The sequence below is a fragment of the Oryza brachyantha genome, chromosome 12 (assembly GCF_000231095.2).
Source record: "Oryza brachyantha chromosome 12, ObraRS2, whole genome shotgun sequence".
In the NCBI taxonomy this organism is placed as follows: Eukaryota; Viridiplantae; Streptophyta; class Magnoliopsida; order Poales; family Poaceae; genus Oryza; species Oryza brachyantha.
The window spans coordinates 2,720,140-2,742,813 of NC_023174.2; the positions used below are offsets into that span (position 1 = coordinate 2,720,140).

The 22,674-nt window shown below is 42.1% G+C and overlaps 3 protein-coding genes across 3 annotated transcripts; 1 reads left to right on the plus strand and 2 right to left on the minus strand.

Annotated features, from left to right (window-relative positions):
* The first annotated feature begins 710 nt into the window (after positions 1-710).
* On the plus strand, positions 711-2,727 carry LOC107303736 (GATA-type transcription factor sreA-like). The gene is made up of 2 exons (XM_040529521.1): positions 711-823; positions 931-2,727. The coding sequence occupies exons 1-2, from the start codon at positions 794-796 to the stop codon at positions 2,158-2,160; spliced, it is 1,260 nt and encodes a 419-aa protein (XP_040385455.1). The 5' UTR covers positions 711-793; the 3' UTR covers positions 2,161-2,727.
* Positions 2,728-5,963: 3,236 nt separating this feature from the next.
* Positions 5,964-9,450, minus strand: LOC102715713 (V-type proton ATPase 16 kDa proteolipid subunit). Its single transcript, XM_006663795.2, has 3 exons — positions 9,165-9,450; positions 8,621-8,906; positions 5,964-6,398 (listed from the first exon to the last, which is right to left on the minus strand). The coding sequence occupies exons 1-3, from the start codon at positions 9,241-9,243 to the stop codon at positions 6,266-6,268; spliced, it is 498 nt and encodes a 165-aa protein (XP_006663858.1). The 5' UTR covers positions 9,244-9,450; the 3' UTR covers positions 5,964-6,265.
* A 1,331-nt stretch (positions 9,451-10,781) lies between these two features.
* Positions 10,782-16,866, minus strand: LOC102715992 (fatty acid amide hydrolase-like). The gene is made up of 18 exons (XM_040529908.1): positions 16,460-16,866; positions 16,169-16,278; positions 15,822-15,882; positions 15,509-15,699; positions 15,146-15,275; positions 14,149-14,226; positions 13,514-13,774; positions 13,273-13,420; positions 12,925-12,967; positions 12,751-12,822; positions 12,582-12,662; positions 12,347-12,450; positions 12,167-12,259; positions 11,981-12,049; positions 11,644-11,708; positions 11,490-11,551; positions 11,301-11,396; positions 10,782-11,131 (listed from the first exon to the last, which is right to left on the minus strand). Exons 1-18 carry the CDS (start codon positions 16,542-16,544, stop codon positions 11,069-11,071), a joined length of 1,812 nt encoding a protein of 603 aa, XP_040385842.1. The 5' UTR covers positions 16,545-16,866; the 3' UTR covers positions 10,782-11,068.
* Between the last annotated feature and the right edge of the window lie 5,808 nt (positions 16,867-22,674).

Here is a 22,674-nt window from a genome sequence, read left to right on the forward strand (position 1 = left end):
TAGAAGAGTCGGTAGGATAAAAGCGACAAATGGATCATTGAATAGGCCAGGATGGTGTACGGTCCAATCAATACGCTATCTAGAAAATTTGGATTAACTTGGTCGGATAATCCACATCCGCCAAAATAAAAACGTCATATCCAAAATTCGCAAACGTCCATTACTAAGCTTTATGAAAGCATTACCATATCTTCACTTGGTTATCTCTAACTGAACATGGAGCAGATTGGTCGGATGGATACTATCCAATCCACTTTCAACCTAGTATCCGACAAACTTATTTATTATGTGTTTCATATATATCCTTATACTAATTAACATACTCGAGTTCAAAATTACTTATCGAAACTCATCTTACTTTTAATCAATTTTACCTTTTTAGTTTCGAAGACACTTTCAAAGTCAGCCTAGGGCGAGTGAATCCGGTTTAATTGAGAGCCAACAGATTTTTTAGTGGTATTCCTTCTCGAGCTCCAATTCATTCTGTTAAGCTCCCGTTAATGAGATGCATGGAAAGATGGAATGGGAGGAAATGCAGTCCAGCCAGGAGATTTGGACAAATATACTTTAACTCAAGAGATAACCTACAAATGACAAAACAAAACCGAAAAATGTCTTTTTTTTTCCAATTTTGCGTCATTCGATTTCCAGACGCCAAAAAAAGAGAGAGTAAAGAGAGTCCCACGTCTTGCGTCGGCATCTTTACTGAAGCTCCCCTCTTTCCCTCGCCTGCTGACACGCCTCGCCGCTCGCCGCCGCTCGAGCTCGGTTTGCTTTCCGGCGCCCGGCGTCCATGGCGGCGGCGGAGGGCGCCGGAGAAGAGGTACAAGTATCAACCAATCTCTCTTCTTTGTTTGTTTGGTTGTTTCTTTCGTGGGGGTGGATTGATTTTTCGGGAGTCTAAAGATAGCATTTTTTGTAGCCGAGCAGCCGCCTGGATTAGCCAGGCAGAGGCGCCCAAGATTCCGGCGATCTGTGGCCACCGGAGACATGGACGGCGCCGGCGGCGGCGGGGAGCGGGGGCCTCCCCACGAGTACGTCCTCGCGCTCCCTGTCATGGCGTCGCTCGCCGTCGTGGCTTGCCACCTCGGCGTCTCCGTCCCCCGCAAGCCGCGGAGCTGCCTCCCCCGCGCCGTGCCCATGGGGTGGTGGTCGTTCAGGCTCCCCGTCCTCCCCCCGCCGCCGCCGCCGCTGCATGCGGTCAAGAAGGAGAAGGAGGAGGAGGAGGAGGAGGCGAGGGGGACGCGGTGCCCGCCGCGCGTGGTCGTGGCCCTGCTTCTCGATCCCGCCGCCGCCGCCGCCACGGGCAAGAGGCCGCCGAAGAGGGCGAGGAGGTGCCTGAACTGCGACGCGATGGAGACGCCGCAGTGGAGGTCGGGGCCGATGGGGAAGAGCACCCTCTGCAACGCGTGCGGCGTCCGGCTCAGGGCGGTGGGCACGCTGCTGGACCGCCGGCCGGCGGCGAGGACGATGGCCGAGCCTCTCCCGAGGCCGGAGAGCCCCGAGTCGCCGCCGGACGGCCCGATCTGGGAGCCCAGCCACAGGCCGTCGCCGTCGCCCGACATCTACCTGGTCAGGAAGACGCCGAAGCCGGTAAGGCCGCCTCCCAATAAGAACCACCAGCCTTCGCCTTCGCCATCACCGGCGCCGGCGGCGAAGGCGAAGGCGAAGAAGCCGAAGCAGAAGAAGAAAAAGAAGAGGAGCTGCGTGCACTGCGGCTCGACGGAGACGCCGCAGTGGAGGGAGGGGCCGACTGGGCGTGGCACGCTGTGCAACGCGTGCGGCGTGCGGTACCGGCAGGGGAGGCTGCTGCCGGAGTACCGCCCCAAGGGGAGCCCCACCTTCTCGCCGTCGGAGCACGCCGCCAACCACCGCCGGGTGCTCCAGCTTCACCGCCAGCATCGCCAGAACAGCAGCTTCCCTCCTCCTCCGCCGCCGGCGCCGCCGCCCAAGACGGTCGACGAGCACCAACCGGTCGCTCCGTCGCAGGAACAGCCGGCTGACATACCGCCACCGCAGGAAGAGCTGGTAGACGTGCCGGCCGCCGCCAACGCCGGTGGCGGCATCGGCGAGGCGACGAGCGCGCTGGACGCGCTGCTGTTGGACGGGCCGTCGGCGCCGCTCATCGTGGACGGCGACGACGATTTCTTGGTTAGTTAGGTAGCCCAAAGAGGAATAATTTCAGCTGAGATGAGAAGAAAAAAAATACTAGTTTTTTCGTTTGATTTTTCGGCAAACAGTTTTACCATCTTTCATTGTGAATACTCTCGTCTTGGAAAATCGATCTTTGCGTGAAAATCTCGCTAAATCTCTCACCGAACTTAACGATTTTTTAAAAAAATTCTTGTGCTGATGAAATTGATTCTAAGGATTAATAGGTTTTTCTGGGTGTGCCAAATTTTGCTGCACTTGCCATATTTTTACTTTAGCTCAACTCAGTAGTAGATTATTGGTAACATTTCCAGTTATTGGCGTGGAGATTTTACAACCACAAAAAGAATTCAGGTCGATCTAGGTTGATGTATATGTAAAAAAAGACTACAGATTCAGAGATGATTTTAGATTTGGAGTGTGTCAAGATAATTAAAACTAGCATGGAACCTCCACATGTGCTTTTGTGATAAATATATAGATTTCCGATACTATAGTTTACATATATATGTTTCGTCGTAAATTCGATGCCATCAGTCCATGTATAGATTTGCAATAGTATGGCTTAAATCTGCATTCGGTGACAATTTTGTTCAAGCATATATAGCCTTGTTCAATTTACTCTAAACATGATCACTACAATGTGTGTTATACGAAACATGGAAATGGTCCTGGTTGCACTTTTTGCCGGAATCCTGTTTCGATAGTTCGAATACAGAATACTACTACAATTTGCAACATAAAGCATGGTAGTAGTAGTATGTACATGAGAGACAAATTGGGCAAGACTGTGTGTGTGAGCTTCACTTTCTTCAGATAGGAGACAAATCGGGCAAGACTGCTGTGTGTGAAATTCAGAACATTTCATTCTTCTTCGGATAGCTAGATTCCCCGGACATAGGCCTAAGCCTAGTATGCTTCTAGTACTACTGTTTGTAGACTTCCAGATTGCCCACTCGTGAAATGGTGATGCTTCTGCTGCCCACTGCAATCTGTCAGACTGTCAGTTCAGACTTCTGTCCCATCAGACATGGTGAGATGAGGTGCCAAGTGGCCCCACCGTGCCCACGTGGATGCTGTCGCTCCACCTCAGCCTGGCTGTGCCCTCAAGGCTCCTTGTACATTGGGAGCACACCGTTGCTTCGGGAGGACACGGCCACGTTAAGGCTATCCCCAATCCTTACTATCATTCAATTTTCATAGCGTTAAATACATTGTCACGTAAGTAAAAATCTTATGGAGCAAGAAAGTTAATAAAAAAAAAGAAAAAAGACGAAGAAACCATGTCTCATAAAAAAAACCATCTCTACATAAGAACCAACGATAAAAACAAAATTATAGGTGGATAAAAGGAAAGAAAGGAGAGATGATTGGATGATAATTTAATTTGAAGACACTATCCATTGAATACATAGTTTCTACTTATAGTGTCTATATAACATGACAAGTATGGAAACTACTTGATAGTTTCTGGGTTGAAAATAGCCTAATGGGGTAAACCATGGCCTAAAACAGGTGTGCAGTTTTAGGCCATTCATATTGCGGTGAGGTGGCGTTCAACCCTAACATGCCACGATTGCAAAAGCTTGCCACCTTGCACTTTTCGGCTTGAAGATGGAGCCCCTTGTACCCTGGGCAGAAGACGATCACCCCAACCTCGAGAGTGGCGAGGGGGTCCCTAGGGCTACGCGCTGCGGGAGCTCGGTTCCTCCGAGCGTAGCCTGGGCGCCCATGAGCTGCCATCTTCACCAAATAGTCGACCGTTGTCGTCCGCTGAGCTCCACCGCTGCCTGTCGCCCATGGCGCGCCCCGACGCCCATCGCACACCGAGCTCCGTCGGCTTCGTCGCACTTCGCCACCTGCCACCCGACTGTCGTCGCATCCGCCCGCCGCAGCCAGATCTGCGCTTCCGGAGCCAGATCCACGCCGCGTCACGCTTGACCACCACCGTTGTCGCCTAGGCTCCGCCGCGTCTGCCTAAGCGCCATCGCGTCAGACCGCCGGAGAGAGAGAGGGAGGGAGTGTTGGAGAGGTGGAGAGAGGGAGGGAGAGGCAGAGAGAGGAAAGGGCGGGCGAGGAGAGGGATAGAGAGAGAGGCGAAGAAAGGAAAGGGAGAGAGGGTGGCGGAGAGACCAAGGAGGATTCAGAGTTTACTGTGTTTGTGGGTCTCATTTGGAGTAGCCTCCGCTGTAAAAGAAGTGGTTTACGTGGTAGTTTCATTCACGTGGCATATGGACGTGCACCCTGCAATGTGAATGGCTTTAGGAGAATATGCTGTTTGAGCATTTCATTGTCACTTGGATGAAGGAGTGAGGGAAAAGAGGCAATAACAGTAGCACTAAGGGTATTCATAGTACAAAGGATCTCCATCAAGAATCCTTAGGACCCAACTAGGATAAAACCATCCATCTAAAAAGAACCACATCCCACGTGTAAGTGGTTCTAACTGATTCTCAGTTTTTCATGTCATCCCCTATATATGTCTATTTTGACAATATATTTTTTTTATTTATATAGAAGTCCATATTTTTACAATAAAGATCCTAAAATAAACAAGTAATACTAAATCTACTCCACCCCCACTCCATCTGGCGACCTACTCCTTTGGACCCCTCCACCACAGTTGGCGTCGTGCTCCTCGCCTCCCCATCCAGCGCGATGCTTCCCCTCCCCGCTTCGCGTCGATGACGTACTCCTCTCCCCCTCCACCACCGCCTGCGCCATGCTCCTCTCCCCCTCCACCAACACAGCATTTCCCCTCCCCCGTCGGCACCGTTCTCCTCTCCCTCCCTTGGCATGTCGTGCTCTTCTTATGCGGCAGCCACCTATGGAGCTTGGGCGCCACGTGGAGAAGCTCGAGTGGCGTGGATCCGGCGGGAGCTCAACGATGCAGCGTGGAGGAGCTTGGGCGTCCCGGATCGCTACGAGGAACATAGAGCTCGGGCAAGATTTGACTTGGCTTTCCCAAGGCACATGCCCGCCATGGCTTGCTCTATTTTCTGACAAAGTCATTCTATCCTGCTGAAGATACGTGGGTCCTGGTGAAACTACTCTTCCCCATCTATCCCACCTGCACATAAGCAGTACGCCTACGTGACAAGTTAAAACCACTTGCTATATGTAGATGCACTGTAAATGCACTAAATCACAAGGTGACAAAGTGAGTGAAAAGCGTTTAGGGCAGGCAGGCGTTAAACATGGGGGGTGGCAATGCAACTATGCAAGCAGCACACACTTCTTGACAAGATTCCAAAAATGGTTGAAATTTGTGAATATTCTTACATGGCCAAAGACAAGGTAACTCTACATTGTATATATGGTAATGTCGGAAACGAGGATTTAGAGTTTATATGGTGGATTAATGATGAGGTTAATATGGAAATTTGATTTTCTAAGTTCAAATCCTTTTTGGGTTGAAGTAACAATTACTCTATTCTATCCGTTATGTATTGTAAAACTTTCTATTATCCATAGGGTCGATGTATACACGTTTAAATTCATTATTATTTATATAAATATAGATAGAATCAAACAATCATATGATATAGAAAAGAGAGTAGTAAGACCAAAGTAGTAGACAGCTCACACCAATGGCCCAGTCCCTCTCATCATCCCCAACAAAAATCTCACAACCCTTAAACAATCGAAGCAGAGTAAACCGTAGAATTTATAAATATAGTTTTATAAAACCATAGTTTGTGAGGGCCAATAAGGCGATATGAAGGGACGCATGAAAGCTGTACCATCTTGAAAACCATGTTCAACAATCCCATGCAAAATTCACTTATCACAACTCAATGACGAAGACAGAATGATTGAATGAAGTCTCATGCTCCCATTGCATTGCGAGTTATTTGCTTATTCACCAGATTACAGCACTGTCTAGCCAGACCCAAAAAACTGTGCATAAATAAGATTCAGATCGTCGCCAGCACCACCACAACGAAAAAGAATGGCACCACAAGGGGCAAACCTCCCTTGGATACATATGTTTTTTTTTTCACGACCCAACAGAAGAACATAAACTAGACAGAATAAACCCCTAGAGCTCAGCTTGTAGTTTCAGGAATATGAAACAAGAACCCACTAAGGGTTGCGTGTTGAAGCAATATGCCTAATCGGCACGAGATTGGCCGGCACGAGACGATAGGATGATGCCGACAATGAGGCCATAGAGAGCAAGAGCTTCAGCGAAAATGAGGATGAGGATCATGCCCACAAACAGCTTTGGTTGCTGAGCATTCGCCCTGGAGACAAAGAATGTAATTAGAAAGGAGTAATAAAAAATTATAATGCTAGAACCACATGTTTTCACTAGCAGAGAAATTTAAAGCTTCAAATAACTCCTGCCATAGTAGTGTGCTACTCTAAACAGGGTTTCTCTGACACAACTATCCAAACTATTTTAGGTGTGGATGTGGAAACCCTCAAGTGATGAACTCTTAACATGGAAATAAATTAAGCCTTGTACTTTGTTGGAATCATCAAATAAGCTAGAACAGAGGTAACAATTTACAAAATACCAAAACATCATATAGGTGAAACAGAATACAGATAGGGTACCATATCAAACTGCAAACTTAAAATAAGATAGAGAAAATAGATGTGAAAGCAAAAGTTGAAATAACAGCATAAATCAGCAATATAGACAATATATTGTGCTGCTAAACTGGATAATCTACCTAAAAAAGAAAAGAATTTATGGAAGAGACGGGACTCTTTTATTCAGATTTGTATGAATTAGAAAATTAAAAAAAAATGTCTATTTTACTCCACCGAGCTATTTCATTGGAGCACTTAGTCCCCTAAACTATTTTTTGGCTCATTTTACACCCAAACTATTAAAAATGATTCAGTTTACTCTCTAATGCTACTTCTATTTTTTGTTTCTCTTCATATTAGTCATAGTTTGCACTGAAATTTTGATAGGATGATAGATGCATTACAACTTACGTCTCACCAATCTTTTAGAATTTTCAAACTGTTTACATAGGTTGGAAGTACCTTAGGTTGATTTATACATCAATGGTTTAAGGTTCAGGCAAATAGTCACGAAAAAATGAAAATGTTTTTAGGGGTTAAGTGGTCCAATCAATTAGTTTGAGGGAGTAAAATGGACCTTTTTTCTAAAAAAAAAAACAGCTTAAAATACAACTTATGGCTCTAAAAAAAGGGAAAAAGTCCATTTTACTCCCCCGAACTATTCCATTGGAGCACTTAGTCCCCTAAACTATTTTTTTAGCTCATTTTACACCCCAAACTATTAAAAACAGGTTACTCTCTAACGCTACTTCTATTTTTTGTTTCTGTCCATATTAGTCATAGTTTGCACTAATATTTTGATAGGATGATAGATGCATTACAACTTACGTCTTGCCAATCTTTCAGAACTTTTCAAGCTGTTTACATAGGTTGGAAACACCTTAGATTGATTTAAACATCTACATTTTAAAGTTCAAGCAAATAGTCACGAAAAAATGAAAATATTTTAAGGGGTTAAGTGGTCCAATCAATTAGTTTGAGGGAGTAAAATGGACCTTTTTTATAAAAAAAAATCAGCTTAAAATACAACTTGTACTAACAATAACAATAAAAGAAATGTTATGAAGTGGTGAAGTGAAATATTTTCAATAGTTTAGGGGGTAAAATGAGCCAAAAAAATAGGTTAAGGGGTTAAGTGGTCCATTCAATTAGTTTGGGGGGAGTAAGATGGACTGTTTTCATTAGAAAAAGCTCCCAATATACCAGATATAATGTTCATGTCGGATATCTAAAGAGCCATATAAATATTGTGGAACATTTCACATATTTTGGTCCTCGGTGGATAAATATGTAGAATGATCTTATTGGAAACACCTAAGGAATTTGGGGATTAATACTGTGATCAATTGTGCCAACATCCTTAGCTCTGTTAGAACAATAAGACCAAAGGTTTAAATTCACGGTTTGACAGCCTTGTCCTAAAAAAGCTAAAGTGCTCTGAAGCCTGAAATTTAACTGATTGGACCATGATTTAACACACTCAAGCTAATTGTTTGTTTGACACTGATAGCAGCAGTACAAGTAGTCTGTTAGTTAAATAAAACATACCCTTTTTTAACACACAAAAATGTGAATCTGACATATCAATGTTAACCGGCAAGCACAAGACAGAAGCTCCAGAAAAAGTAGAGTTTTGTCATATCTGGAGTATTCACAAAAATCTAAAACATATACAACTAGCAACTTGAAGCTCTAAAAAATTTCGTTTAAGTATTCATTCACATAAACAAGTATGCACTTGCAAATGTAATACTTCACTTATAGTTTGCTACGCATATCATATCCTAATCTAATCGGATGGAGCCACATTAACAACAAGCAAATTAACTTTAGTAGCAACTAGCAAACCAAAGCCAATGGCAATTACAGCTAATGAATATTGATACTCATTATACAACAAGGGAAGATAAAGCACGCGGTTTTCTACCTGACTCCGGCATCACCAACAATGCCAATGGCCATTCCGGCAGCAAGACCAGCAAGACCACAAGCGAGTCCAGATGAGAGGTGCGCGTAGCCATCGAAGAGGTAGTAAGGCTTGGCCTTGGGGTTGATCCCTGTGCTGATGATGACGGCGATGATGAGACCGTAGATACCGAGCACACCAGCCATGACCACGGGCACGATGGACTTCATCACCAGCTCCGGCCGCATCACACCCATGGACGCCACCCCGACGCCGCTCTTGGCCGTCCCGTACGCTGCCCCCATGCCTGCAGCCACCCAGAGATCTCGTCAGAATCGCATCGTGGCTCCAATACGAGCTTTTCTCAGATCAGATCGGATCGAAGCGCGCAGCACGCGGATCACGGCGGATCGGAGCAGCCCGGAAGCTCCAGTGCCCCGCGAACCTCTCATTCTCTCATGGAATCGAGCGCCAAGAAGAAAAGATCGGGGATTTCGCAAGTCCAGACCAGCGCGGAGGCGAGAAAGGAGAGGGAGGGGGAGAGAGAGAGAGAGAGAGAGCGTACAGGAGAAGACGAGCGCGGAGGCGGCGCCGAGGAAGCCGAAGAAGGGAGCGGTCTCATCGCCGCTGAACACCGACGACATCTTCGCCTCCTCTCCTGGTCGTCTGCCGCTGCGACGGTGAGCCCGCAAGCTCTCTCCGGTCGCCGCGAGCAAGGGACGGGTCGAACGAGAGCGAGCTCGTGGGATTGGGATTGGGATTGGGCTCTGGTGATCCGATCTGAGGAGATGGGGAGCTTCGATTTGGGGGGCTCGAGGTTGAGGAAGACGGGAGGGGGGCAAGCCGCGAGGTCGTGTGAGGAAGAGAAAACGAGAGGCGCACGCCGCGGCGTCGTTGGGTTTGGACGGTTTTGCCCCTCGTGACGTAGGCAGGCAGGCACGGCTGTGGTTGCCTCAGTGTGGAGGGGTACTATTGTCCAATGTTAGGAAGAGAGAGCCCAAAAGGATGTTTTCCTCTGCTCCTCCGTCTGTCCTAAAATACTCCTTCGGTCATTTTACTGCTGATTTATTATGAGATATTGAGATATACTATATTAATATTTATTATTTTATATATTTATTGAAAATAGATTTAATAAATAGATCAAGTAAAATATATATTGTTTATTCATTTTGATTTTCAAAGTGAAACATTCAAAGCTACAATGTATCTGAAGTTTAATAGTTATGGCTCCCATAGGAACACATGATTTTTGCTTTATTTTTCTTATACATTTATCCACTTTATTTAAAATTCCTCCATTACACACTTAAAACTAAGATCTAGGCATGAGGGGGTCCACTTAAATGGTGATTATAATTAAAAAAACGTAAAAACTTTATAACTTTTAGGGCTTCTCATATGTAATGTGTCATATCAGTGTAAAATCATATGACAATACATGGATAGGTAGATAGCTTTCATATTTTAGTTAACTCTTTTGGGTATTATGCAAACAGATCATAAAGATGGCAATATCATATGAGTTAAATTCGTATCAATGTTTTCTACTCGTCCAACCATAAGTGTACATGTCAATTTGTTTTTGGATTACGCAATAGTACTACAAAAAGGTATAACTTACCTGGTTATGTTTTTTGGGTGGAACCTCCTCATCAAGATTCTAAATTTGATACAGGTTTTCATATTTATAACCAATTATTCTTTCATATAAACAATTGCGGTGACATCTCATAAAGATATTTACTCATTTGTCACTCTTACATTTAGCATTTAACTTTTGTCTATGACATATAAATTCAGAACTCACTTGTCATAAACACAGGACGATAAATTATTAAAGTAGTTATGATAGCATTAGTAGTAGTAAATAATTGAATGCCATCGTGCCATAACGAGATAGGATGAACCATATCTGACACTATTGCCCTTGTGAAGGAGACGTATTTACCGGGGGCACTATCGTCAACTCGCAAAGTGATTTTTATTGGGGATACTTGTCGCCACGTCCGTGGTTTGTCCCTGCGCCCACGTGTATGTGCGGCCACCGCGCTGAACAGTCCACCGACATGGCCCCACATGCCAGTGGCCCACATGCAGCCGATGCTGCAAAAATCCTAATCATTTCCTTTTTTTTTGTCCTCCTCCAGTAAACTTGCTAAATCGTACTACTACATTTATGTGCTAAGTACACTAGACGAATTTTCATATATATATTTGCATCTATCGTACAGAAAGTATTTGCTCATATAATGCATGCATTTAACTCATTTTTTTGTTCCCACTAATCATCAGTGTCTGCACTTGGATCTAATTTTGCTCTCTTCCTTCTGATCATATACGCTACCAACAATTTGTGTCGTTGGGAATTCTTCCGCGAACTGAAAATTGATTCTCTTCAATTTCGGAGACTTGATCGAATCAACGAGCTGAACTTTCTGAATTCTGATAGATATATACATACGCGGGCTACTCTTTCTTGAGGAGATCATAGAATACTGTAGGCTTCATGTAGTTCTTCTTGCATGCCTCCTGTAGATCAAACCCAAAAAAAAAAAAAAATTGCCAGCCTGAGTAATCGATCAGCAAGCACAACCCAGGTTTCACTTCCAAACAAATGCAGATGTCTGTAGTTCTTCAGACAGGATGCTGTTTATACATTCTGATAGAGTAAATGTTTCGTTTGTGTTTTTTTACTTGCCTGCATTGCGAATGCTATGTGGAGCAGAGTCGCTTCTGACCACGGCCTGCCGATGAACTGGAGACCAATCGGCAACCCGGCTCTGTCATACCCAACCTGAAGATTGATCACTGGTTAAATTCTTCTTGTCTTAAGCACAGTTTGAGTTCTTGATGCAGAAAGGTATAAACAAGCTCAGGTATATGTTACCATGACAGTAATGGCCGGCAAACCGAGGAAGTTTCCTGCAATCGAGTACCTGACCAGCGCGGCTTTGATCGAAAAGGCATGGGGCTCAATTAGGATACATTGTACTAGGTGTGAAGTTAGTGACCTTTGTTTCTTATGAATTTTGATTCATTACCTCCGTTTATGTAGTCGAGTTCTCCGCTTTCGAGCGCGTCATTTTGCAGCTTGTAGGCAGTCACACTGCAGAAAGATTTAGTAAGGAAGGATGAACATAATCTAGTGAAAAAATGAACATAATCTAGTGAAAACAAAGCAAACATGCAAATTTTTTAAACATGCACATTACGACATTTATACTTTTCAGAATTCTGAAACGGCTACTGTAGCTTATCATGACAACTTTGCAGGTGCCGAGAATTGCTTTGCAGATTGATGGGTGAGAAATATTTAATGCCAGGTGATGCATGTGAGATTATCTGAATAGAATGGATAGAGAAGAAACATGACAATACCCGGTCATTGGTGAGACAATCACATCTGCTGACTTGAATATCTCCTTGTGGAAGTACATCTGACGATTCCTGAAAACATGGATAGCAGTTTATCACCAAGGTTTGTAAACACTGAAGCACTCAATTGTCATTTTTTACAAGATATTCTCTTGTGTTGATGGCTTCATCTTTCAAATATCAACTCACCGAAGTCGTTGTGAATTCAGATAAGCTCTACTGCTGAAGGAACCATACACGCTCAGTGCTACCCTTACATCCCAACCGATTTCAGATCTTCTCCTAACATAATTCACGCAATGCAATGTCAGTTAATCCGCAGGTTTGATGCATCAAATGCACAAAAAGGACACTATGCAAACTACTCACAGTTTATCGAGATATTTAGCAAGGGAAGCTGTACACTCTGAACCGATTGTCACATAGTGCGCAAGGCGCATCTCCTCGATCTCCGGTATGGTCACATCCAGAGTCTTATAGCAAGAAAAAAAATCAATGAGATCGTATTCCTTTAAACCGAATGACTGATCATGGAGTTCATGACAAAATTGCTGGCAAAATTGTCCGTGCTGATTTAGGACTTCAACCACAGAATCTTCCTTACCTCCCAACCATAGTGTGCATGCAGAGTCTGAAGAGCTTTGTCACAGCAGCTCCTGATTTCCTCTGCACTGTCATTAAACCACTGTTTCCAGCGCACATTTAGTACAAGGTCACAGTTAAATCATGCCAAATTTATTTGCTCACTTCACTTGTGCAATAGTCTCGCTGACCTTTGCATATTTTGCAAGCTTGATGTTCTTGATGGAGAGTGAAGACTTCAGCAAGGGCAGATTCAGCTCAGGCTATAAATAAAAAGACACCAACTTTGTCAGGAATTCAATATCACTTAATCAGTCATCACAGAAACTGTAAATCAGCAAGTACTTATTAGGGTCTCAAGTTACCCGCAAGTAAGAAGGCTGAGACTGATCAACGATTGCTGAATATCTGGAATCAAGAACCGAAAACATCACAAGATTTTAACTTCGTTTCTTTCAAAGCACGCATTGTACAATGTATGTTAATGCGATCAGGTTTACTTCACTCCAACAAAAAAATAACTCGAGATACCAAATCGTTTCTACTATTGGATCTAGCTGAGTGAGATGTATACTGTTAGATCCAACGATCAGAAATGATTTGGTATCGTAAGATATCGGTACTCGAGGTATTTTTTTTTTACCGAAGCAAATCTCTAATGCAATGATTAAGATGGATTTGTGGAAGTAATTAAGAGGTGTAGTGTCACTGACGCGACTGCGGCATCCTCGACCGTGCCAGCCAGGATCCCCGGCATTCCGACCGTCCAGTTCAGCGGGAGAACTCCGGCGTTCGACAGCCGGCCCGCCGTCGGCTTGAAGCCCACCACGCCGCACAGCGCCGCCGGCATACGGACAGATCCTGCAAGACACGGCGGCGCCAGGGGGCGCCGGCGTCAGTGTGGCCGGCATGCACGGACAGCAGATCGAGAAGCGGGAAGAGGTACGCTTTTACCTCCTCCGTCGACGCCGAGGGCGACGGGGCAGAGGCCGGCGCAGACGGCGGCGGCGGAGCCGCTGGAGGAGCCGCCGGAGACCCTGCCGGGGTTGTAGGGGTTCCTGGTGGAGCCGTGGTGCGGGTTGATGCCGCTGGTGCCGGCGCCGATCTCGTGCATGTTGGTCTTGCCGGCGAGCACCGCGCCGCACGCGCGCAGCTGCGCCACCACCGCCGCGTCCGCGACGCACGGCCGCGCGCGCCCCAGCCACCGCGTCCCGCCTGCATCACCACCGTCCGATCTTCATCTCACCGTCCAAATTTAATCACAGCATATACAGCATTGTCTCCATTCAAAATAAAGATTTTTTTTTCTCATCCTTAAAGAATTAAATATATTAAGATGTCATATTTTTCAATGTAAAAATTTAATACCTAAGATACCAAAATTTTACATTTTTGGTATCTTAAAGTATTTTTTAAGAACGGTAAAAAAGTACTCTAAACTATTAGCATTTTCTTTTGCGTTTTTCAAGATGTAAATGGATATCTGTCCATCCAAATTTAATATTAAAATCCGTACATTGATTGTATAAAACATATAGAAATGTTTATAATTTAAAGCGGATGGGTAATTATTACAGCACACAATTAACCTGTGGTTGGGTAGTGCAAACAGTCGATCTCGTCCTTGACGGCGACCAGTATCCCGTCCATGGCAGACAGTGGTGTCCCTGCGATTAATGTCGAATTAACAGCAGATTAGTACATGTAATTACCACAAGATTCTACTGCACCGCATTGTAAATTATTTTCAGGTGTCTGAACTCCGGTGATGCATAATTCTCCCTGTAATTTTAGTAACGATCGTTCAAGATGGCAGAAGTGATGTTTCAATCCAAATGGCTTTATTTTGTCACAATTTTTTCATGGTTCATAAGGAATATTGTCCATTTCTATGTAGATTTGCATCTAAATGTGATCACCAACAATCCTAAGAACTAGACTGGACAGGCCAGCCATAACTCTGCAACAGCCCTGATTGACCTGCAACCCAATCGAATACAAGCTAACAGCTAACGGATCGATCGGCTACGCAATGAATGCTTGTCTCCACGGCCGTCTTTACAGTTGGATCAAAACTCCCTGTCAGGCTGTCACTGTTTCCTGCAAGTGATCTTAACCTGAATGTGGCATTTGACATTTGGGTATGCTAATTGCAAACATTAACCTTTCTTCTTGATAAATCCTGGTGCCTTTCTCTTGTTCAGAGAATTCATTGCAGCCGGCAGAATTCATTGCAGCAGCCTCCTTTCCTTTCTGTCTTTCCTCATCTTCCCATTGTGGATCAACCATGATGCATTTTTATTCAGAGATGTCAAAACAGAAAAAACTCAAGAAATTCTTTGGACTTATATATGTAGTACACTGATGCTGCCTGCCTGGTTGTTACCAAGTGGGTACAAAAAGTTTGGTTGGCTAAAGGTCAAAACTGAAAGGTGGTGAGTTGGTTGAGAGGGACACTTTCAGGCCACTCCTGTGTGCTGCTACTGCTGCTGATAATTGCACTGATCTTGCTTCTGATATTGTTACTGTCAACTTTTCTTTTGATAACTAATGAGTACTATCCAGTGTAAAAGAATGTTTTTTTACCTCTCTGGTATCTCAGGGTGGACTCCTCAGCCTGCCTGATGATGTCTTCAGGGTTGTAGCTGATGAAGAAGGCCATGCTGAGGCCTGGGCTTGAGCACTCCCTCACTGCATCCAGGAACCTCTTTGCAACCTACAACAAAGTTGCTGTTCTTGATCATTTCTAGCCTTGCAATTTCTAGTTTTTGTTATCATATGTTGCAATTGTCAGTAACTACTAACTAACTAAACCTAAATGTATTTTCACATGAGTACAAGACAATTCAGTTACTAGTCAAGGAAAGAGACTTGTAACCATATTATTAGGCCTAATAACTATGAATCTTTTTAAGTTGAGTACAATGCAGCCATGCAAGATCACAAAACCTGAACAGGAGTGGTCTCCCCTGAGCTGTACGCCCTGTTGAAGTCCCTGATCGTCCAGCGCTTGAGGCTCGACGACGGCGAGCCGGCGAGGGTCGACTCGAGGCTCGCCGGGAGGCAGCTGATGGCCTCCTGGACGCGCTCCGGTGGCGACAAGTCCGGCTTCGTCAGGCACACATTCTGCTCCGGAATGTCTGCAGAGGATCCATCGATCAACAGTGTCGTTGTTTTGCGTCAGATGAGATCAATCGAAGAAGAAGATTTTTGTTGTCAGAGCAGGAAAAAAGTTTGCAGAGTTCAGAGAAGTGCAGAGAACCTTCCCAGCTGTGTGTTGCAGTGAACAGTGGAGGCTCTGGGATTTCGGCATCCTGCACAAGCTGCAGATGAACAGTGTGGGTTAGTTCACAAGTTCACGACATACAGAAAGCTGTGTCAAATCAGAGAAATTATTCCTGACACTGCTCCTAGGAATCGCAAAACAGTGCCACTTGCTGGTTTGCACTAAGCTGAAATGAAAAGTTGAGAAGAAGATATCTTTTTCAGGTGGAACTCTTCAGTTCTCACTGAATTGTCAGACGACGCGATCAGAATTCAGAACTAAAGGAGAAATTTTTATCTGAAAAAAAGGGAAAACTTTTCAGGAGAATTGGAGCGCTGCTGCACCTTGTTGATGAGATTATCCTTCTTCAGGATGTAAAGCACCATCGGGCCGATGATTGGCATCTCAAGAATCCACACGAAGATCTTCACCAGGAGCCCGGCTACCCGAGGAGCTGAAGAACAAGAAACCAGAAAAAGCAAGAAGAAAGAAAGAAAGAAAAGAAAAATTCAGGCTCCAACCTCACGAAGAACAAAGTTCCGAAACCAGAATTCAGAATTCGCCGCTGAACTCAAGACCAAGCTCCAAGAACTGAGCCCAGAATCTCGAACGAGACTGAGGCAAGAGAAGCAAACCTTTCACGTTGGGGCTGATGTAGAACTCGTCGCTGTCAGGGCCGAGATTGACCTCGGCGGCCGGCCTGTACACCTTGGCGGCCATGGACGGCAACTTGGGGGGGGGGGGGGGGGGGGGGGGCAAAGAGACGCTCTCTCTGAACTCTGAACAACAACAACGACTGCTCCTCCCTTCCCTGTCTGATCAGCACCAAGAATTGGTACCTTTTATACGACGACAAGACCCAAGATGAACGGCAAAAACAAAGAGAAAAGGTAATTTCTTGGTGAAGAATTAACTAATCAGAGAGGAGGAATGGACAAACTGATATATAGATGGTGATAGAGAGAGAAATGTGTGGCTTTGGACTGTGCATGATATATACACGCACAGACACAGTGATTGGTGTGTCTGTCAGTGTGCAGCAGAGAGAGAGAGAGAGAATTGAGAATCAGCGAAGTTTCTTGTTGAAGTTTTGGCGGGGATCCTGGGAGGAACGGTTGCTTGGTTTCCAACGGTGGCTTCTTTTTCTCTGTCCCTCTGCCTTGGGTGTTTCTCCCAGTAGACCCTGTTTTAATTAGTCGGTACGAAAAAATAGTAACAGATTACTATATGATTAATTAATTATTAGCTATAAAAATTAAAAATAGATTGATCTGGTTTTTAAATTAGCTTTTTCTATAAAAAAAATTTTTAAAAAAATACCGTTTAACAGTTTGGGAAGCGCGTACGAGAAAAAAAAGGAAGTCTGGGTTATTAATGATTACAAACGAACTAGGTTTACATCAATTTTGGGTACTCATCAATGTTGGGGGTACCATGAAATTTAATATGGCAAAAATTGTTGGAGGACTAGCTTAATCTTTGATATTTTTAAACACTGTTTAAATGTGAGTTGTTACTCCAGTTTGTTCTTGTGTACAGGCTAGGACGAATGAACGGTGTACAATCAATGTTACCATCTAATATTATTTATATTTATATTTATACATCGATTAAATAGTACTGGTAGGAGGGGCAGTACCAGTTTGTTCTTGTGTACAAGTAAGTTAGGACAATGTGTAAATTGTAGTTTTGTAGATATGCATATGTTGACAAACTGAGGCTTTAATTTTAATGAAAATAAGTTACAATTATAAAGAAAAATTCTAGGTGAAAATCGTGCAAAGTCAACTACATGTAATAAAACTGCACTGGTTTACTTTAATTTGGTTTTATGCGCTTAATTGGTACGGTAATTTTCTGGGTGAATTTTTACCGGCTTGGTCCATCTCAAAAGGTGATGCCTAATGTTTTTTCAGGTCCATGTTACTGTCAAACCGAAGCTTCTATTTTGGTCCTCGATGATAATTCTATGTCAATTGAATTCAAAATAACCAAAAAAGAAGGTTTTAAAGCAACATCTCTGTTCTACGGTTTCATTACGTCGATTCGCATCAAAAAATTAAGATAGAGCCTTTCAAAGAAAATGATGATTAATTGAGTCAACGTAGAATTTTGGTCATTAGGATAAATAGTTGAGCATGTGGTCCATTAGCCACTTGACTGGATTTATTATTTTTAATGTCACCCTCTCTTGATTTTGTAATCCATAATACTGCAAATGATTCTTTTTATGATAAACAAAGAAGAGGATAAAGCTTACCAGCCTCATCTTACACTCCGTCTTATGCTTATAAGCCAAAATTTGAATTTTTAACTTTAATTTTAGAGTAGATTTTAGTGTCTAATTTCCTGTCTTAACTTTTAATCACTAAGAACACATATATAAAAGTTTTATTCATAAATTATTTTTATTTGCAAATAGATTATCACCCCTAAAATTCATAGGAAGCCGAAATGAAGAGTTGAAACATCTTGACATGACCTATGAGGAAAGTAAGTTTTTTAAGAGTAAAATTACTATTAAAGAAGACCTTAAGTCGTTATCCACCTTCAACATGTCCCTAGAGAAGGCAATTTAACCGCCTCTCTCCCACCAAACTCATTCACAGGTTGTCACAAAAACCTGTATACTCTGCCCATATTCTACATGAATCCAGCAACCAATCAATATTTGCTGATTTTCAAGACGTGTAGCATACAAAAACCATAAGCATGCAAAGGAGATCTTCTGGAAGCTCACAGAATTTTTTTTAAAAAAAAGGATAAACAAAAAAGAAAGGAAGGCAAGGATGGAAGCTGGGAAAAGGAAGAGAGAAAATCAGCAACCAACTATTCCAGCAATTGATGCATGCATGCCCAATTAATTCATCATCTCTTGTACCTCCCATCTATCCTTGCAAAGATGGTTAACCTAAACCCATTCAATACCTCTTCTCTCAGGGCATTAACTTGCCTCCTATGATTAAACCCTGTGGTGTGCTCACCCAAATTGGAGGCTGATTTATGCTTGTACTACTGCTACACTTTTTGTTGATATGAGCTAATTCTATTGACCATTGATTGCATCTAGATCCAACCCTTGCTATGGCATGAGCAGTTCTTGCCTAATTCTTGGATGCATTGATGCATAGAAGCTTCGGTGCTGCGGTGCTCACTCTCTTGCCAATGATGTGTGTCTGTTTCTCCATCTGATTCTAAATATAAGCTGCTCTAGACTTGTGCCTTTCATTTATAATAGTAGTTTAAAAATATAATTTATTTATTTACAAGAGAAATTGCAATTGTTTATTAAGGGCAAATAGGATAAAATTTAAGAAAATGCAAAAAGTTTAAAGAAATATATATTTAAAAGAGATGAGAAGGCTAGAACTACTTGATTTGGAACCAAAGAAAGTACGTAGTACCTCAGCTCAGGGATTCGGACCATCTACCATGGTTAAGCAATGGCAGGCTAGCACAGCAAGAACATAGAGGGAAAATAGCATAACACCGTAATTGGCGCCGTGGTACTGTAGCAAATCACTGTGGTAAAAATAACACTATACTTATTGTTTTGTAGCGTAGCATGTGATGTAGCAGATGAATCTATAGCCGTCCATCTTAAAATAGATGGCTAAAAATCTTCCAATGTTACTGTTCCTTGTCTACCATTAGCATGGAATGGCGGAGGATCAAATTCCCCTCAGCTCAGCTCAGCACATGCTGGATGCAACTGGAACCAAATTTGCAGAATAAGCTGTGGGCGTTTGCAGTCAAGAATGTGACATGTTCCACTGATGGAATGGATGGTTAAATTGTGCTACAGACAGCTACCGATACTGCGTAGTACTACGTCCTTCTCAAAATTTATGTTTGTTCATTTTCTCCAAATGTGTACTTCCAGTATTTGCCAATGGAGAGGAAATTTTAGGAGAGCACATAATATTTGCGCCTCCAAGAAAAGGAAATGTTTCCACTTCGTACAACGTTTTTCTTCAAAAGATCAACACTTAATCTCATGCAATAAAATGCTCTACTATTTAGCCAAATGCGATCTATCAATTAATAGGGGTAGTTATGAACCTTCCGTGCAAATATATGAATTTCAGTCTCATCTTTTCGCTTATGTTTATGTTTATAAATAAAATTTAAAATTTTAACCTTAAATTTAGAGTAGAGTTGAGGTTTTATTCATCGTATTTTATTTTTTAACTTTCGTTTTTAGATCGCTAAGAATATGTATATAAAAGTTTTATTCATAGGTTATTTTTTATTTGTAAGGGTCCTTTGAATCACAGGAATGAAAAAATGGAGGAATAGGAAAAACAAATGATTCTGACAGGATTATAGGTGTAAAACAGAGGATTGTAAAACACAGGAAAAACGTAGGAATGACCGTTTGATTGGAGCACAGGAAAAAACACAGGAATTTGAGAAGAGATATAGACTCAAAGGATTTTTTCCATGAGGTTCAGCCTCTTGTTAAATTTTCTCCAAAACTTGTATAGGAAGATGATTTCCATAGGAATTTCATAGGATTTGATAGGGTTCATTCCTTTGATTCAAAGGGTTTTGTAGGAAAAATTTCTATAGGAATAAAATCCTATAAAATTCCTTTGAATCAAATGCCTAAATATATCGTTTAGTGTTGTTTTGGTACGTGGGTTCATAAGTTTGACAAAAAGAAACAACTATTTGCAAATTATCTTCATGCATCCTAGTTCCTTGTAGTTTTGGGCTTTAGTTCAAGGGAAGTGGGAGCGGTAGGAATCGGGCTATTACGGCAATCATACATCAACTAAGGTCATCTTATAGGCAGGTTTCCGTTTCCATTGGTTACCACGGGAACCGATTTTATTACCACTGCCATATAATGTACTTTATTTTTTGATTTTTTGTCTAAAGTTTGATCATTCGTCTTATTTGAATAAAAACTTAAAAAAGTTAGTCACGCATAAAGTACTATGATCTATAACAATAAAAATATAAATTGCAAAGAAATTTCAAATAAGACGAAGAGTCAAGATATTGTATCTAAAAATTAAAAAATAAAGTTATTATGGGACAGAGGCAGTAGCAATAAGTACTTGCCTACCCCATGGGTAAACATCTTTTGGTTTATCGGTGGAATATGCAAATATTTGGAAACAAAAAATGATTTATAAATAAAAGTTTTATATATGTGTTCTTAGTGATATAAAAGAGAAGACTGGAAAATAAACTACGATGAAGCAAGTCTTAAAATCAACTCTAAATTTAAGATTAAAAATTTAATTTTTAGCTTATAAGTATAAGTATAAGCGAAAAGACGAGGGTATAGTTTAAAAAAAATGAAATTTGGGTAAATACTGTCCGAGTACCCCCATTATTCACTGCAGTAACCGTAAAGTTTTCAGACTTATCGCCAGTGCAAATCCTTCTAGTAGGCATTTAATTTGCATTATTAAATGATTAGCAATATGCTTTTTGCAAGTTACAATTTAGGATTTGATTCGCTTCAGCTTGTTGCTTTTATTTACACATGCATTCTATTTCGTGCGAAATACTTGTGATATATAGTTGACTATGACTTTATACACCTTATTATTATTTATAGTACTCGTAGAACAATAGCTGTGGCTTATAGAGTTCAGCCATATCGCGTGGATGATTTAGCTATATGACATATGTGAATCCAATCGGCAGAGGGACATGAATTATGGCAAAAAAAAAGTGTTTTTTTTATTTCTGAAAATGTTTGATTTACCTGCGGAATTTCTGGCTTCGTCTAATTATGAAATCAGACATTTTAAGCCCCTAACTCTTTAAATTGAATGAATTAATCAAGGGGTGTCTGGTTCGTAGTTTAGCGGGACAAATCAGATGAAGTCAATAGTCCAAGTTCTATTGCGTAATAATCATGCTCGTATTTTTACTTTTGCTTATGCTTATAAGCCAAGATTTAAATTTTCAATCTTAAATTTAGAGTTGATTTTTGAGATTTTTTATTATAATTTATTTTACAATGCTTTTAGATCGCTAATAATACATATATAATAACTTTATAGGATGGGTTACTGTATTTGCGGGGCACGTAGAAGTTTGGAGTGATGGTGCAACGTCACCAATTGATATGGGAGGGGCAATGTACGAAAATAAATTTTTGTAATTGGTAACAGTGGTGTAATTATAAGGGTATTTTAGTGACAATTGTATTTTGTGTGAATATCTTCTACGCTGAATACGCTGAATAGTGATCGAAAAGTAGTCCCTAAAATATAATCAAAAATTATACAAATATGGTCGGTACCATGTAAATCGATGATCAATACCTTTGATCTCACTTACAGCGTACCAACATGGTATCTTTCTCTATTTTTCTAGACTTTATTGCCTTTATGTGTAATTATCATTTTACTCTAGCACCTAAACATCTCTAGTATCTTTTATGTAGTACCTTCTACCGTGGAGCGTCAAATCTTTACCCTTTTACAATACAAACACTGAAATAGATCTCAGGTTTTATTTACAAATTATTTTTTCATTCGTAAATATGTTGTTAGCCAAAAGATCATTAATACTTGTGCTGCTTGTTTCTGTAGCCCTTCCTGATAAAGTCATAAAACAACACTATTTTGCGATCAATGCTAATGAATTCTGGATTTGAATTTGCTAAACTGTACAGTATAGCTGTACAAGTATGGTACAGGTTAGGGTTCGTCGACAAATTTGCGCCACCTACCGGTCAAGAGCATCGCAACGCACCCTGTACCCTACAATTTACTCTAATTTCAGGATATTTTTACTATCCAATTTCAGGACATTCATTTGGACCAGCAGAGCAGTAATTTTCTCCTCTCCAGCACTGGAAGCCTTCTGATGGATTGCACAG

Coding starts and splice junctions, on each gene's coding strand:
- LOC102715992 (XM_040529908.1), bottom strand. CDS start 16,544: ATGGCCGCCAAGGTGTACAGGCCGGCCGCCGAGGTCAATCTCGGCCCT. Junction 14,227..15,145: donor CACCCTGAGATACCAGAGAG/GTAAAAAAACAT, acceptor CATTAATCGCAG/GGACACCACTGTCTGCCATG. Junction 12,451..12,581: donor ATGCACACTATGGTTGGGAG/GTAAGGAAGATT, acceptor TCTTGCTATAAG/ACTCTGGATGTGACCATACC.
- LOC102715713 (XM_006663795.2), bottom strand. CDS start 9,243: ATGTCGTCGGTGTTCAGCGGCGATGAGACCGCTCCCTTCTTCGGCTTC. Junction 8,907..9,164: donor CTCCGCGCTCGTCTTCTCCT/GTACGCTCTCTC, acceptor GGGTGGCTGCAG/GCATGGGGGCAGCGTACGGG. Junction 6,399..8,620: donor GTTGGTGATGCCGGAGTCAG/GTAGAAAACCGC, acceptor CTTTGTCTCCAG/GGCGAATGCTCAGCAACCAA.
- LOC107303736 (XM_040529521.1), top strand. CDS start 794: ATGGCGGCGGCGGAGGGCGCCGGAGAAGAG. Junction 824..930: donor CGGAGGGCGCCGGAGAAGAG/GTACAAGTATCA, acceptor GTAGCCGAGCAG/CCGCCTGGATTAGCCAGGCA.